The sequence below is a fragment of the Equus asinus genome, chromosome 3 (assembly GCF_041296235.1).
Source record: "Equus asinus isolate D_3611 breed Donkey chromosome 3, EquAss-T2T_v2, whole genome shotgun sequence".
Classification (NCBI taxonomy): domain Eukaryota; kingdom Metazoa; phylum Chordata; class Mammalia; order Perissodactyla; family Equidae; genus Equus; species Equus asinus.
Window position 1 is genome coordinate 111,414,139 of NC_091792.1, and position 16,532 is coordinate 111,430,670.

The 16,532-nt window shown below is 34.8% G+C and overlaps 1 protein-coding gene across 12 annotated transcripts in view; it reads left to right on the plus strand.

Annotated features, from left to right (window-relative positions):
* Nucleotides 1-16,532, plus strand: part of EPHA5 (EPH receptor A5) — a 326,925-nt gene that overhangs the window by 165,222 nt on the left and 145,171 nt on the right. For 6 of the 12 annotated variants that reach the window (XR_011502213.1, XR_011502214.1, XM_044766079.2 and 3 more), the window contains exons 4-5: nucleotides 4,394-4,549; nucleotides 8,549-8,884. The exons of 3 other annotated variants lie outside the window; for them this stretch is intronic. Coding sequence is in view for 7 of the 9 variants with exons in the window: in XM_044766079.2 (XP_044622014.1) it covers nucleotides 4,394-4,549; nucleotides 8,549-8,884 (492 nt within the window). In the remaining 2 variants the exon portion in view is untranslated. The remainder of the gene's footprint in view (nucleotides 1-4,393; nucleotides 4,550-8,548; nucleotides 8,885-16,532) is intronic. 3 more of the 12 variants (XM_044766084.2, XM_070505744.1, XM_070505743.1) reach the window with 2 other exon arrangements.

A 16,532-nucleotide genomic window follows, 5' to 3' on the forward strand; every position in this document is an offset into this window, starting at 1 on the left:
GATGAAAATCAAGTGAACAGTTTCCATTTTCCAGAATGTTCACACGAGTTGGAAACACATGGGAATTTACACACACAAAATTATGACAAAAATTTTACTATCTGCCATAAGATAGACACTAAATAAATGGTGCAAAGTTCTAAAGGATGTGTAGGGAAGGAAAATGTAATCTGAAGATCAACACAGCATTACGGAAAATGTAATTCTTAAATGAGCTTTGAAGCATGGACAGAATAGGAATTATAAAAAATAGTTTCCTTCTCTCCAGAAGATTGCGAAAATCATCTTATTAAACATTTAAGATAGGATGCATTTTTGTCTCCTACTCCTAGCCCAATTAAAATGGACTTGCATAGTATTGTCCAAACAATATTTAGATAACGTATGACTGTTGTGTGAAACAACTTTGTTCTGAAGCTTCCTTTATTTTGGAATGAAAATTGGAATTCAGAGAAATTTTATTACTTACCTAAATAATTATTTGTTAAATATTGTCTTAATTAAAATGTAAAAAATCAATTTTTCTTCTTTTGATTATTATTATTTATTTTCTGCATCCCCAAATATGTTGTAGCTTTAGGGTGTGGAGTACATTTTTTATTTTCTCACCACAGTATAAATATTCCTTACCACAGTGCTTGACAGAAAGAATGCCCTCAAAAAATAAATACCAACTGTGTCTTCCAAATCCCTTATCATGGGGTACAAACTTTTTTTCCCTAATTTACAGTTCTTTAGGCCTGGAATGCTTTTCCTGCGATATTTGGAAGCAGATAGAGGAGGTCCTCAAGTGCAGGAAATTCTAAGTGGGTTGGTATGGATGGAGATAGTGAGTGTGATAAGATACAGCATTTGAAGGGTTTCTTAAACATTGTGTAGATACTTATAGGCTATGCTAGCATTTTGTAGTAAATTAACTGGAGTTTCCCCAATGAGGACAGCATCAACTGCTGCTGAGAAGTATGGCAATGAGATGCCTGTAATCTTCACAAAAGCAGTTTCAGTGGAGTGGAGTGTGTCAACATGTGATTTAAAATGGGGAGCTAGAGATGCAAGTATGAAAAAGTAATTTAAGAAATTGTGTTCCGAAGGGGAACAAAACTGTTTGGTAGCTACAGAGAGAACTGGGATCAAGTGAGATTGATAGTTTTGTTGTTACTTGTTTTGTTTCGTTTCACTGTGTTTCCACTGAAAAGTTCTGGAAAATTGTTTTGGGCTTATGTGAATGACTGAGTGAGAGAAAGAGAGAGACTGACCATGTAAAAGGGATAGAGACACTTGAAAGATTACCCTCCGAGAGTAGAGATGGGATTCCTAATTCAAATAAAGACATTTTTCTGATGGGAGCAAGCACACGCTGCCATTTTAAGAGGAAAAAAAGGTAGAGAGTGGGTACATGTGCATATACGTTTGGAGATTTGGTGGAAAGAAAATAAGAAAGTTCCTCTCTGATGGCTTCTACTATCTCAGAACACAGACAAATGTACCAACTAGGAGTCACAAAAGAGCAGAGCTTATAAGGAATTAGAAGAAAGAGAAGCTACAAAATAATCATGTTCATGCTAGGAACTGAAGTTAACTGAGGAGATGATACTAAAATTGTCCAGCAGCATTGTATGTCCTATTTGGACTTGGGGCTATGATTTGAAGGCATTACATAATTATGGTTTTGTAATACTTTTCTTGGAGAACATTGAAACCTGCACTTTTCCTCTCTGTACCTCTATTTGGATTTCTTTAGCCACCTCAAATTAAATAATGCTTTAGACGTAATCATTACCTTTCCCCGAACACCTTTCACATCAAATGCTCTCTATCGGAGAAAATGGCACCAGTGTTTCCTGGGCAGTTTAAGCCAAAGACCTTAGGGGCCTTCATAGGATTCCCCGCTCACTCATCTGACCATTAAATACGTCTCAAAATCTTGTTGATCTTAAGTCCCACTCATCTCCTGAATTTACCTACTTTTATCTCTCACCATTTGAACCACTCTTGTTAAGCAACAGAGTCTCTTTCTGGACCAGTACAACAGAAACAAAAGGCCCAATTGCCTCCATCCATGCTCCTCTCCAGTCCCATGTTGCTATGAAATTTTCTCTTAAAAACCACTTTGATCTTATTATTTCCCTGCTTAAAACTTTATACCAACCTCTCCTTATTCATAAGTTAAAGTCCAAAATAATAAAAACTGTAAGCTGTTTATGACCTGGTGTCCTCTTCCCTGTCTAATTTTCATCTTTGCCACTTTATTTCTATTATCTCCCCGATCAATTCTTTAGTTTCCTCCATCTGCCTGTTTGTTCCCCACCTCTTTTGGTACTTTGCAAAGATTTTTCCCTCTAATGCACTGCAATACTCTTACTCGTATTGGATAATTTTCCTAATCTTATACATCTCAGCAGAGATTCAGCTTCCAAAGTCTTCTTTGACATTCCAGTCTAAATTAGGTGTCAATGTTCATCCCCATGCTCTTTCTTTTTCCAAGCATAACCATATTTATAATTATTCATGCAACGTTTCTAAGAATCATAAAGGCAGGGCTGTGTCTATCTTGTTTACTTCTGTAACCCAGTACGAAGCAAAATTTCTGGCCCACTACCTCTGCTAAAAGCATTTTGTTGATCTACTGAACATAAAGATACATTTATCTACCTTTTACTTACATTTATATTTTTCCTATTCCCAGAGTTCCCCTGGAGGGTTGAATAACAGTGTTACATGTGATGTCATACAAAATGTTTACGTTAAAAGGCACTCATTAAAAAGATAATAAGTGACATTTGTTTCATGAATGATAAATAAATTCCAAATATGTGGAATGCATGGATTGACACCACGTCTTTGAAAGCAAATAGTGTTTAAAGTGAGAATGGTTTTACTGAAAAGGATAAAAGAAGAAAAATTGGATAACTTAGCTAAGAATGGTATTGGCTGCTACAGCAATTCTGTTATAAGAAAAATAATATTTAAAATCTTCTCCTAATCATTTAACTACAAGAATGTCCCTAATGCTATCAAAAAGCTCTTCTTATCTTTGAAATACCTTCACATTCTCTCTGAATTTATAAGAGCATTAAGGCTTTACTATCGCTATAATTAGATCTCCTGAAAAAAGTACCTTCTCATTTTTGTCAATTCCTGATTATTCACGGAGATGGCAGAAAGCCTGAGCATGGATTACTAAAACCCCAGGTCATTTATAGCACATGAAAATTGGCCCCACTTCATTATGTCTATCAAAAATTTCTATTGAAATATGAGTTCACCTTTGAGCTTTAGCAAATGTTCATTGATGCTTGAATAAATGCTCAAGTATAATAGTGAATTTTTAAAATAGAAAAAAATATAGATGATTGATTAGCTTTATGTAAACTAAGCCTTAAAAGGTTATCAAACCATCAGTTTGGTGGTCTTCAAATGGCTTATATTGGGCAACTGGAATAAAAGCTTGGCTTTATTAGCCATTGAGAAGAAAGAAAGAGACAAATTCTAGGGAATCCACACAATAAAAAGATTTACATTGTTAGCACTTACTTACTTGACCACCAACAGAAATGTTAACAAAAATATCCAGGGAACATTTTCTTTATTTGATTCTAGATAGTTCAGTTACAATCTTCATGCCATGCCATTCATTTATTTATGCATAACCTAGCAATTTGTGAACACATATTCTGGTCAAACACTGTGATAAGCATTGTGAACATAAAATTGAATAAGACACACTTTCTATCTTTTATAGATCATTACAATTTGTATAGTATAAGTATGACTGATATGAGAATAGATGCTTGTTGAATCAAGGAAAAGTTCTAAAATGGAGAAAAATGTAAAATAAATGCCTAAAATCTGACTCTTCCTGAAATCAATATAGTGTGAACGATACACCAGCTCATTTATGCATTCTCCCCAGTTTAACAGAATTTGTGAAGCTTTAAGCTTCTACAGTTAATTTATTTATTAATTCAATAACAAAATTTTGAGCACTTTCTGCGTACCATACCGTTCTATGAGCGTAGTGGAAAATTTACATTTCTTCAACAAAAGTTGTATTAATAATAGAGTAAATGAAAATTATACTTAAAGCACTGCTTCAGTTTTAAACACATAGAAGTATTTACATTTTATAATGTAATTTCTTATAAGCTCCTGTAGCATAAAAATCATTAAAAATATATACATTCCAAACGTTTAATTTAAATACTTAAATATTTCATTATCTGAATGAATAGCCTGGTATTTATGATTCAGAAGCTTATGAAGGTTTTTGAAATTAATACAAAGATTGTGTTGTATGTAATCTGTGTATATTAGTCAAAATAATGACATGATTCACAAAACAAACACTGCATCTGTTCCAGGGAAAAGCTTAGTCTCTTATTTCTTTTGACAGTGTGCAGACCTGGGTTCTTCAAAGCCTCACCTCACAGCCAGAGCTGCAGCAAATGTCCACCTCACAGTTATACCCATGAGGAAGCTTCAACCTCTTGTGTCTGTGAAAAGGATTATTTCAGGAGGGAGTCTGATCCACCCACAATGGCATGCACAAGTAAGGAAACCCATGGATATTTGGTGATGAGGAGTTTCACCAGTTTGAAAAAAGAGCATGATGGAGCCTGTTACATTCTATTACCATTTCCCCTAAAACAGGCATAACGTTTAATCTTCCAGTACGATTGTTCACCAAATTTCAGTCTTCTTGAAAAAGCATTGAAAAGTTTGACTCTCTTTTATCTCTCACTGTCAGAAGCATCCATGTGCCCTAATTTCAAATTCATCGTCTGAGACACAGATATAGAATTTTCCTTTTGTTTTGTGATCTTTTAGTGTTGACAATAGCCAAAGATGACTTGATAAATTCATTTCCCTGTTCACAGTAAACCTTTTTCTCTTCTTCTTCCAAGCCATTTTTTTGATCTATCATATAAACATACAGTAAATGGCACTTTCGCCTTCTTGTTCTAACCTGCCCCACTAAGCTGCAAATGCCACTAAAAAAGATGGCAGGAAACACTACAAGAACATGGAGTACTGGGGGTTGGAAAATCAGATTTAGGAGTCAAACATAGAACCAATTTTTTAGCTAGAATTTCTAAGCAGTTGTCTTGTTTCTTATTAGTGAGCGTCCTTAACTGCTATTAATTATACTATCAGATAATCATATAATTAGAGTGATGAATATACAACATCTAATTTCAATATTGCCGTGGATACATCCACATCCATCAGTGTTTTTGGTGCTTTTGTTTTTCTAGTATTCCATGTATTTATTGGAAGGAAACAAATTTATGTATTTGCTTGATGGCAATATCTTCATAGTTTTTCCACAATAATAGTCTTTATAGCAAATCAGACACAAACAGAGGAAGAAAGGGAAGAAAAGTGAATTCCCTCTCCCCATAACTTTCAATTTCCATGACCCACCTTATTTTACTATTTTAGATCTCAGTAAGTTGTAGTTGCTCTCAAGGATGATGGCAAAGATGTTTGAAACTTAGTATTCATTAGCATTAAATATAAAGAGATGTACAACTCCTTTAATTAAGTAATCAAAAGCTGAAATTTCATCTGTATTTCAGTGTCTGAATTTCATAGTGTCAGTAAGACGTATTTTCATAATTCCTCAAATCATTGATATTAGTTAGTTTTACTTTACTAAAGATCATTCTTTTATCACGAGACTGATAATTTTACGGGTTAGATGATTGCTAATCATGAACAATTTCTTTCAAATGAGTAAGTGACATTATCATGTATACTCTTGGCAGGATTCATTTGAATAGAGGAGATATAAACTATGATGGAATGTGATGCGTTTGGTTGCAGTGGAGATTATTTTGATTCTTCAAAGCAAAAGAATGCCCAAATGGTGGGGAGAAATGTTGGCTAGACAATAGAATGGCAAATTAGGGAGAGAAAATCATGTCTTGAATTATCTTTTACTTTTCATTCATTTTCTAATTACTATTTTCTTTAAGTGATCCGGCTATGATCCTTCTCTTTCTCAGCACAAATGTGAGCCTCCCCTTCTGTAAATCTGTTAGGTTTGGCAATGGGGGAGAGCCCGTGTTCTGGTGGCAAGGACTGCTTAGCACTCTTTTAGGACCTGCGTCCATAGTCAGGCTTCATATATTCTCTGTCCCCAGGCGTGTGAATTTCTAATACTGTGTCTCAAAAGAACACTAATTTATATGCATTTCTCAAAAGACTGTTGGGACTTATGTAGAAGATCTTTCTAATATGTAATCTGTGAGCATGTATATTCTGTTTTTAGTTGCATTCATAGTACCACAAATTCTGCATGCGATCCCCTTGAACAGATGGCTTGATTGATGTTCAGATGAAAATCTTAAATTTGCTTTCCCTTTGGCTCTTTGGAATTAAATTTATGGTTCCAATTCCTTTCAATATTTTTTCTGGGAAAAAAATGTACATGTAAAATCTGGAAAACAGAATGTTGTAAACCTGCAGGGAAAGAAAAATCAAACAAAAATAAAAACCTAGATTCTAATGAATCTGCTTAAACCAAGGGTACTTCTCACAACTCTACTTTGGTTCATACATCACATCTATTAGTGGGGCAGTGGAATTTCATTACATTATTTTTTAGGTACATGTCAATCTGAGCCTCTACTTTTTACCTCTGTTTTAGGGCTTCACTTGAATTTGTCTTGTTTTGACTTTAAGAGGCGTGTGTGCCCCCACCCAAATGTTGAGGGGCTGTTCGGAGCAGAAGCAGAGGAAAAGGAAGAGTCAGATTCTGGTGGATTTTCACAGATTTAGAGGAAAGGTTAAATAGGGGTACTTTTCAGTTGGCAGAAACTTATGTTTGATATCTTTCTGAACTAGATATATTTCAGGTATAGTTTGCATTTTTCTCAGAAGTAAACCTGTAGCATTTTAATCCGAAATTACATTTTCTCCGTAACTTCCCACTATTCAATAAGCTAAAAGTTATAGAAAAAAGAATACTTGTATTCCCATCTTAAGAAATTGTTTCAACTTAAAAGTGACTGTTTTATGTTGAAGTGTGTGAGGTTGTATGTATGGAAAAGTTCACAGAGTTGAACCATAAATATACCAAGATGGGGATTGTTTTGTCAATAATGGCATTTCTTGGGTTATGGGGTCCTTTAATTTAAATGACATTTTTGTAAATACTAGATAGTTTTCTTGTCACTGTTAAATTTAGTCCTCAACAATCATGGCTTAATAAATGTTAGGTAGAAATTGATGTTAATCTCTATATTTAGAACAGACAATGCATATTAAGATAAACTATGTCATCCTAAGTAGCTTAATTTATGCTTGTGAACCATTCAACTACCACCATAGTCCATTTTATTCCCTGTTGGGAAATCTTTATTAATTAAGTCTGAAACAAATGTAAATGTATTTTCTCTTTGAGAAAAATCTGGTCATATACCATTAAGAGCTGACTGAAGTTGTAGCTCTAAATATCTGAAAATCGACTATACAGTTGACATTATGCAATTAATTTTTTAAAGACTTTAATTTTTTTTACAGCAATTTTAGGTTCACAACAAAATTCAGAGGAAAATACAGAGATTTCTCATATACCTCTGCCTGCACACATGCATAGCCTCTCCCATTATCAACATCCCCACCAGAGCGGTACCTTTGTTACAATTGATATGTAATCGATTTTAATTCTCTTTAGTGTGCTAATTGTTAATTTCAGAAATAAAGTAATCTACAAATGCATATTATTTATTATTTATATGTAAATGTGTTCTGCTGATCCTTCAAGATCTGAACACTTTCATTCCTCCTCTTGTAGTGATTTTGAGAGTTATCTTTCAAATAAATTTCAGATTTCCATTTAAGTAAAATTCAAAACTTGCAGAACCACAATATAAAAACAATATCAAAGTTAGTGAAGTTTTATTACAGATTGTAATGTTGACCGACTATGTAAATTCTAGTTCTTTCTTAACATATGAGGGAGGTTCCAAATTCTGTTGGTGATTTATCAGTAGATATGCAATTTATTTTGAGATGAGCTAAGGCTATTTTTTACTTGCTGCAGAATTTGCAGTCAAGGACCACACTGAAAAATCCTTTTTTACCTGTACTCATTGCTTGGTAAATCCTTCATGTTTACTTCCTAGGTTTCAGGGTCAAGTATCAATGGGGGGTAATCAGTTCAATCCTTAAGGAGAATTTTTCCTTGGATTTGCCAAAGGACTTGCCACTTTTTGAATATGTAATTTTCTGTAACATTATTTTTGCATACATAATTTTACTCCATAATTCTTTATACACAAAGCAAAACTTCTGCTTCACCTGAAATAGTGTTATAACAATGCCAAGTCATTTCTGTAGGATATAAATCCCACTATTGTCCCTACAAAACTATCACACGATTTTTCAAAGATTATTACAAATTCTTAACTCTCGTGTTCTCCCTTCTTAAAAGATTGATTGAAAATCTATTTTTTTCCTTCAGACCAGGGATTTGTGCAGTAAACAATGCCTAATTTTATCATCTTAAAATATGTTTTTCTTACTTTACTTTGCAAACCAGGACCCCCCTCAGCTCCTCGGAATGCCATCTCAAATGTTAATGAAACTAGTGTCTTTCTGGAATGGATTCCTCCTGCTGACACTGGTGGAAGGAAAGATGTGTCATATTATATTGCATGCAAGAAGTGCAACTCCCATGCAGGTGTGTGTGACGAGTGTGACGGTCATGTCAGGTACCTCCCCCAGCAAATCGGCCTGAAAAATACCTCTGTCATGATGGTGGATCTGCTCGCTCACACAAACTATACCTTTGAGATTGAGGCAGTGAATGGAGTGTCCGACCTGAGCCCAGGAGCCCGGCAGTATGTGTCTGTAAATGTAACCACAAATCAAGCAGGTAAGTGTGATGTCCAACCAAATCATGTACCCCAGACCAAGCTCTGTCAATTATCCCCTCAGCTGAGAGCGAAGTTGCCTGAGATCTGTGAGGGAACATCTCCTAAACCAGAGCGTTAAGATTTAAAGTAGAATACACCTCGGAATGCTTTTTTGGTTTTAAACATATAAAAGCTAAGGCTTTCTTAGCAGACACATGCATGGACAGAAAGAAAAAAAATATGTTTTAATTGAATTTTTTCATTAAAAATACATTATTGGCTCAAATTCATTTGTAGCAAAAATGCTTTATCTTATAATTTCACACATTGAAATTATTATAGCTCAAATCTACATTTTTTGTTTACTTTGAGTCTTTTGTTAAATTCATTAATTTAGCATGTAATCAGGCAAATTTTATTTGCTTGTTTGTTTATTTGTTTGAATGGCACTATAGCCGAATTTTCTTTGCACATTGGAATAGGCTTTTCTTATTATTAATATTATTATTATAATAAAAATGCATGAAGTGAATTTTTCTTTGATAAATCCATTTATCAAAATTCAAATAACTATGAACTATTTACAACCATATGAAAACACATCTATGTTTCATGTGAAGATCTTGGAATTGTTAGAGAATAATTTTTGGAAAGTAGAGAGCACAGTTCTGCTTGAGTTACTAATTCTCCCACAATTGCCCCTCAAATATTAAATTTTAAGTAAATCAGTATAGAGGGCTTCTTTCCTGGTAAAATAAAAACCAAAGATAAACTATGACTGAATTAATAATTCAACCTATCATGTGGCAAGAATCATTTAAAGCCTATGAGTAGTTTATAACTTGTTTTTGTCAACAGTAGGTATCTGGACGGGAGGAGGCATTAAACGTAACTTTCCTCTATTCCCTGGCCACAACTCTCAGTTCAAGGGTGTAAGCTTGTCACCTCGTTAGTACCTCAGGAGGACTTTGATTGGTGAGGACATCCTTGACAGCAGTACTCACAATGAAATAGGATATGTTTGACTGGATTGAGTTGAACTTAGTTCATATAATATTGGTATAAGTTTGTAGGTTGTGGAATGACTGGGTTGACAAGAGAATCCTGTTGGTAATCATGTCTTGGCCAACAAAATTTGAATTGTTGGATGTGTCAGGTAAATCAAGTGGTTGTCTGTTGAGAATAAGAAAATGCCTGCAGTTGAGTTTATAGTTGCTTCTAATTAATAAAACTGAGTGAAACATTCAAGAGTAGCACAGATGACACGAAGGTACTTGAATGATTCACTAAGAATCATTCTGAACGCTGTAGATGTTCTTAGCTATGTTGAATTCATTCCCACAACATTTTCTTTTTATTCGGTGAGAGAAAACATTGCACATATGTATGCCACTGTCCTCAATGAATCCTTTGTATTTTTTTCCATTTACTCCCAAACCTAGAGTGGAACTAATTAAAGTGCTAAAGAGCTGAAGAAGAACAGTGACAATTAAGTTTTCCTTCAGTATAGACTCAGCTGCGGGCAATACTAGTATATGTTGATTTTCCATCACAGTACCTAGATGTCACAAGTGTTCAATTAACGTGAACTGTCTTCCCACGTCAGAAAAATACTATCTTTAAATGTGTGATATCAGGCTTCTTGTGTAACGTCTTTCAACCTTACTTGGTTCTACATATGAATCTTCCGTTAACATATTGAAAGCATATTGAACAAGGACTATGAGTTGCATTCCTTTGGGAGGACATTTTCTAGCTTGCATAACATTAACTTCTTTGAAAGATATTTCTCTGATAAACTAGTTGTAGGAAATGACTGTTTATTTTTAAAATGAGGTGCTTAATAAATATTTGCTCTCGTTGTCTTTGACCTTCTGGCCTGTTTAGATTGCAAAGTGTGTTTTTTGAACTATAAATACCTTAAATACCATGAAAGAATAATTTTCATCCAGCTGTTCAAGGCATGGCTATCATGTAAAACAAACATTTTATTCAGAACAGACATTTTATTGACTTTGGGTTGCTGCTTTTTTTTCCAAGTTCTCCACAGATTCATACTGTCAAATCTCTGCAAACCTACTCAAAAAAATCAAAAGTAGGAGATTTTTCTCAGTCTCTGACATTCCAGACCAACTAAGTCTCAAGTTCCACAAAAATTGTTAACTTCAAGTAACTCCCAAAAAGTCTTAGATTTAATGCTACTATGGCTGGACATTTATCAATTTTCAACATTCTAGAAAGTAGCCTGCAGTAGTTGGTTTTCAAAGTCTAAATATTTTTTAAACATTAAATTGAAGAAAGTTATCTGTATCATATGTGGTTTTATATAAAAATTATTTCACCAGATTTTAAATTCATTTTCCATCTCCTCTAAGAAGTATTTTTTGAGAAGCGCATTTCTTTCCTAATTGATTTGTTTCAAATTTGTAATTTGTCCTGACATTTTCTGATTGACTTATTTTTTGTGACATCAACACAAGGTATGAACCATCTAGATTCAAAATTATATTCAGAAAGTACAAAAAGAAAAATAGCAATATTTCAAGATGAGAATCTGGTGTTAAGCTAGGAACTGAAATTGATGAGGTAACCCTGGCTGATCAGTCTATAAAAGAAAATAATGATTTCATGCTGAGGATAGTGATTAAATGATTAATTTATGGATGTTTATACAGTATTTAGAACATTTTTCTAGCCATTATATCATTATGGAGTCGAGCATCTTGCTTTTGCGAGAAGTTGTCTGAATTTAAATGATACATTTTGCATGTAATTTAATAGTCAAGTCAAAATATAAAGTTTTAAGAAAAGCTAACCACTAGAATTAGTTGGAATTTATGGTCCTTGTAAAAGGCAGCAAGTAGTACTGAGGTTGACAGGAAAGAATCGTAAAATTGATGTGAGAGATTTTCATGGTCAAGAAAAATAAACACATATGAAGGAGAAAAAGCAAGAAAAAAGTAATTTAATGAAGGTAAAGGAATACTGTCTGTGAGGAAGGGGAAAATGATAGGAAAATAAAGTGTGAATATGTTAATTATGTAGAGAACTCTTAACAAATAGTCAAATTGCAAAGTGGATAAAATGATGGATATGCAAATGATACACTATTAAACTCTTAAACTTAGAAAATGAATAAAAGTCCTTGAGTTCTTCCAGTTTTTGAGTAAGTTTATGTCATTCTTATACAATCCATTCTTTCAAAAAATTGGCTTACATATGGTAATCTTTCTTTGCAAAAAAAGTAGATTATTTACATGACAGCACTTCTGTTGTTCTTCTGTTTTATTCTTTAGGGCATCTAAAGTATGTATCTTCTGGATAGATGGATAGATAGACAGATAGAAGTAGATAAGAAAATATGTATATTTTACCCCAAGAAAGAATAAGCCCATTATAACAATAAACCAAAATTACTAATACTTTAATATGCAAAAGTAAAGCATCTTAATTCTGAGTTGAAATAGACCAAATTTTAATTGTTTTGAATTAGCCTTGAACTCTTGGACTCTTTCCTCATAGGGCTAGGTTGACATGACATCAGTTGCAAAGTACAGCAAATACTTTGGAGAGAATGTCGCCACTTGTTCCAGACTATCAAAAATATCTAAGCAAGAGGGACTCTATATTTTGATGGGTTTTATTTCTTGGTTCTTGCAAAGGCGTTTGGGGGATGTGATAATCCCCTTTAATCAGATACTTTCAGTTTGATGCCATTCAAGTCATCGACCAGTGTGATTTGTCATAGGATGTTGAGATGATCAGGGTTGCTGAAGACTAAATTCTGCTGTAGAGCTGAAATATGGAGGGACCATATTTGGCTGTATTTGTAATCACCACATGTATTGGTGATTAAATGCATTGTTGTTTGCCAAGACAAGTTTGTCTTCTACACAGACCAAATAAATAATTTAAATCTGTACATGTTCCTAACCCCCCACCCTTTATTCTTCCATGTTTTTTATGGTGGCACTAATCATTGCCACCTACAGATGCCCCTACAGATACAATAAAGATTTGTGTTGATTCCTGTGGTAGGAGGGAGATAATTTCAGATTGGTCATTACTACAGTTTTACACCTTTTACTTCATGGGCCTCAGAGACAAGAGGGATTACTTCCAGTTGCAGAGTAAATCTTCTAAATATATACCAGTGATCTGGTGAAATAATCAAAGGATAGAATGGAGGGATCACTGTGACATTCGTAATATGGGCTCAGGACAAAATCTCATTCGTCACATTACCCCCAGGGCCTCCACTCAGATCAATGTTTCTTAGTGGTATTCTGGATGCACATTAGCTCAGAGGCATTGTTCAATAGTCTTTGAATTTCCCCCTACCCCCCATTTATTTAGAAATGGCCAGAGATACTTTTCAGAAAAGCTAAAAGGAACATCTACAATATTAATAGATGTGACTATTGCATGGTCCTTCTGTAAAGGCAATCAACTCTCTCTTCCTTGAAGGGGCTATGGGGTGAGTAAACTAACTCAGTTCTGGGAATTGATGCGAGATCATGACTAGGTGGCTAAATTTTGATTGTATTTCTCAGACCTTGATGTCGTTGGTGGTACAGATCAAATGGCCTATTATTTCGGTCTGTGAATGCCAGAGTACTAGACTGTTTACCATTCAAATCCTGCTGCCTGTTATGAAATCCATGCCCAACTTCCTTCCAGTGGTAAAGTGCTGCTACTTGGCCTCTACCACACCTGAACCCTAAAGAAACCAGGAAATCATTTCACTGGGGCTTCAACCTCTCTGTTCTCAAGTATAGAGAACAGAATTTATAGACATTTTATTTATAAAGGTGTCACTGTCCTCATCAATTTATTTCTCATCATTATCTTTTTAAAGAAAGTGTCTCCTGAGTCCTGGCTGAAGATGTAATAAGTGGGTAGTTTCATAGGTCTTGAAGAATAACTCAACTTTAACATTCCTATTTCAGCAGGTCATTTAATCCCTTCTACATTAAAAGGACGAATTCCTGGTATCTGAACTTTATCTAACGTAGGCCACCTTTCGGTCCAGATTTTGGTGAACTAGTTGAAGAAGCATTTAGCAGTTGTGCCAACTACCTGGAGAAGCACAACAAATCCAAAATCTCTAATCATGCATTTATACCAGCTTGAATTAAATTGTTTCTCACTCCTATGTAAGAAACACATAAAATCCATTTTCACACATATTTCCTATGCTTTTACAGATTTAAGTTTTAGAATATTGTGAGTCTCTTGTTCAAGTAGCTTCTTGTCTCCAGTATTGACTTGATAATTGGCTCCCAAGAGGATGCTGGGATCTTGACTTCAGATGGAGTAATAGGTTTGGGCAGGAGGAGAATTGCTTCCTTCTGTCAGTTAACGATCTTAGATAAGGTGTGGACTTGGTATTGAAGACGTGAAGGAACAGCTTCCTCAGTCAGGTGTGGAGCAGCTGAATCTGATAGCAAGAGAGACTCTGTAAGTTTTAGAAATTGAGAATATTTTGAGTCATCTGAATTCTCCCACATGTCTGCATTCCAATGCTCAGGAGTGCACTTTTTTCCCGATCAGTGGCCTCATTTTCTCACAAGGCAAGGAAGTAAATTCAATCATCTTTGTAATTCAGGAATTCTGTGGAATAAGACATGGATTTTGATGTGCGACTCTGTCATCCTTTTCACTGTAAGAGAACGTGAGATACTTATGGCCTGGAGACAAATCATCTCAATATAACTGGAACTGAAAATTTAAATTTTGAGCTGCTTATGTTATTTCTTTAAATTCTGCAGTGCAGTTAGACACAGCCATTCCTCCTTACATTTGTTGTATTTTTCATTCTTTTATACTACTAAAACAGCTGGAATTTAGTCACTATTATCTTCAAGAAGTGCTGTGAGTTGACCACAGCTGATGAGACAGATGCCACTATATGCCAGGCATTGTTAGGTTATCATCTTTTAATACTAAATAGGACCTTGCCACTTTGAAATATGAACAGTTAAATCATTAATTCTATATTCCCATTCCCTTAAAAGACTGTTGCCTGCAATGCTTCTCTTTGGGGAAGATTTTTTTGTTTTTAATGTCTGTTTTCTTAGTTTCAAACAAAACCTACTCTGGCTAGCTTAAACAGAAAGAAACTTTAATAAAGATTTTTAAGTGATGTGTACAATTATTGAGAAGAATAGATTCAAAGATTAGAGGCTAGGTTTCCAGGAGAAACTCCCGACACTCTACTACAGATCTGGCCTGATGAAGCGAAACATTGCCGTTGTCGCTGCCAAGCCGTAAATGTCAGGCACTGGACTTTATTGCAATTGTTACTGTTGCTAGTGGTATTGCTACTTCTGAATGTCAAAGCTGAAGCTACTGAAAAATCTTCAGTATTGAAGATTCGGTATGCAAATATTCATATTTTGCTGCCATCCTCACCAGCAGAAAGCAAAATATGAGAACTTCATCAAGAGCCTGGTTTCCTAAGTTGCCTGTTTGAATCAATATCTTGCCTGGGCAAGTCTGTTCAATGAATCTAGAGCCAAGTACATTTGTCCTAGAAGAGAGGGACCTGGATGTTTCTGAGTTCTGATTTCTATATTGGAGAGACAAGGTTCATTACCTGAGTTTTATAAATATATAAAGGACATTCAAACTATGATATCCAATGAATTGTTCAAATCTGAATGAAAATTTCCCCGCATACATTGTTAAGTTATCTCTAACATTTTTGGAAAATCTGTTTTTTCAAGTAATTAAGATTTGTCTGTCCTATCTCTCTCTTTCCCTCCCTCCTGCCTTCCTTCTTTTTTTGTTCTTTCTTTCCTTCATTCCACATATTTTTTGTATTTCAGGTGTTGAGGGTTGAGTTAATAATATGCCTCGGGCCAGCCTGGTGGCGCAGTGGTTAAGTGCGCGCGTTCCGCTTCTGGGCAGCCCCGGGTTCACCGGTTCGGATCCCGGGTGCAGACATGGCACCACTTGGCAAGCCATGCTGTGGCAGGCATCCCGCATATAAAGTGGAGGAAGATGGGCACAGATGTTAGCTCAGGGCCAGTCTTCCTCATCAAAAAGAGGAGGATTGGCAGCAGATGTTAGCTCAGGGCTGATCTTCCTCAAAAAAAAAAATAATAATAATATGCCTCAACTCATGGCATATTACCATCTTTGAACTATTCAAGACCCTCACCTGGTTTATATATTTTCTTATGCACCACTTTTATCCCAAATCCATTTGCCATTTCTCTACACTAAACAGCAGCCTTTTTATATGTTGTTTATTTTTATTCATAAATTTTCTAATTAAATGTTTACTTAATATTGCATATATAAGCTTTTAATTTAATTTAATGATTATATTAAATATCTCATTCTGTGTACTAATTTTTTTCATCATAATCAATGCATTTTGTAGATCCACCTGTGTTGCTTTTGGCCATGTAATGTGCTGCTATACCTGTTATACTTCCAGTATACTTTACGTATCAACTCACCCAGTAATAGAGGCCCGTTCTCTGACTACCTAATTTACGAGCATTCTTTATTCATTTTAAAGCCCTATTGAAGTGATTTTCATTCAGTATACACAAATATTATTTTATAAAAAAAGAAAGGAAAACAAAAAAACTAGTAGACCACATTTTCAGCTATATTGCCATTTCCCTACATGATGTACCTAATATAGTTTTATTG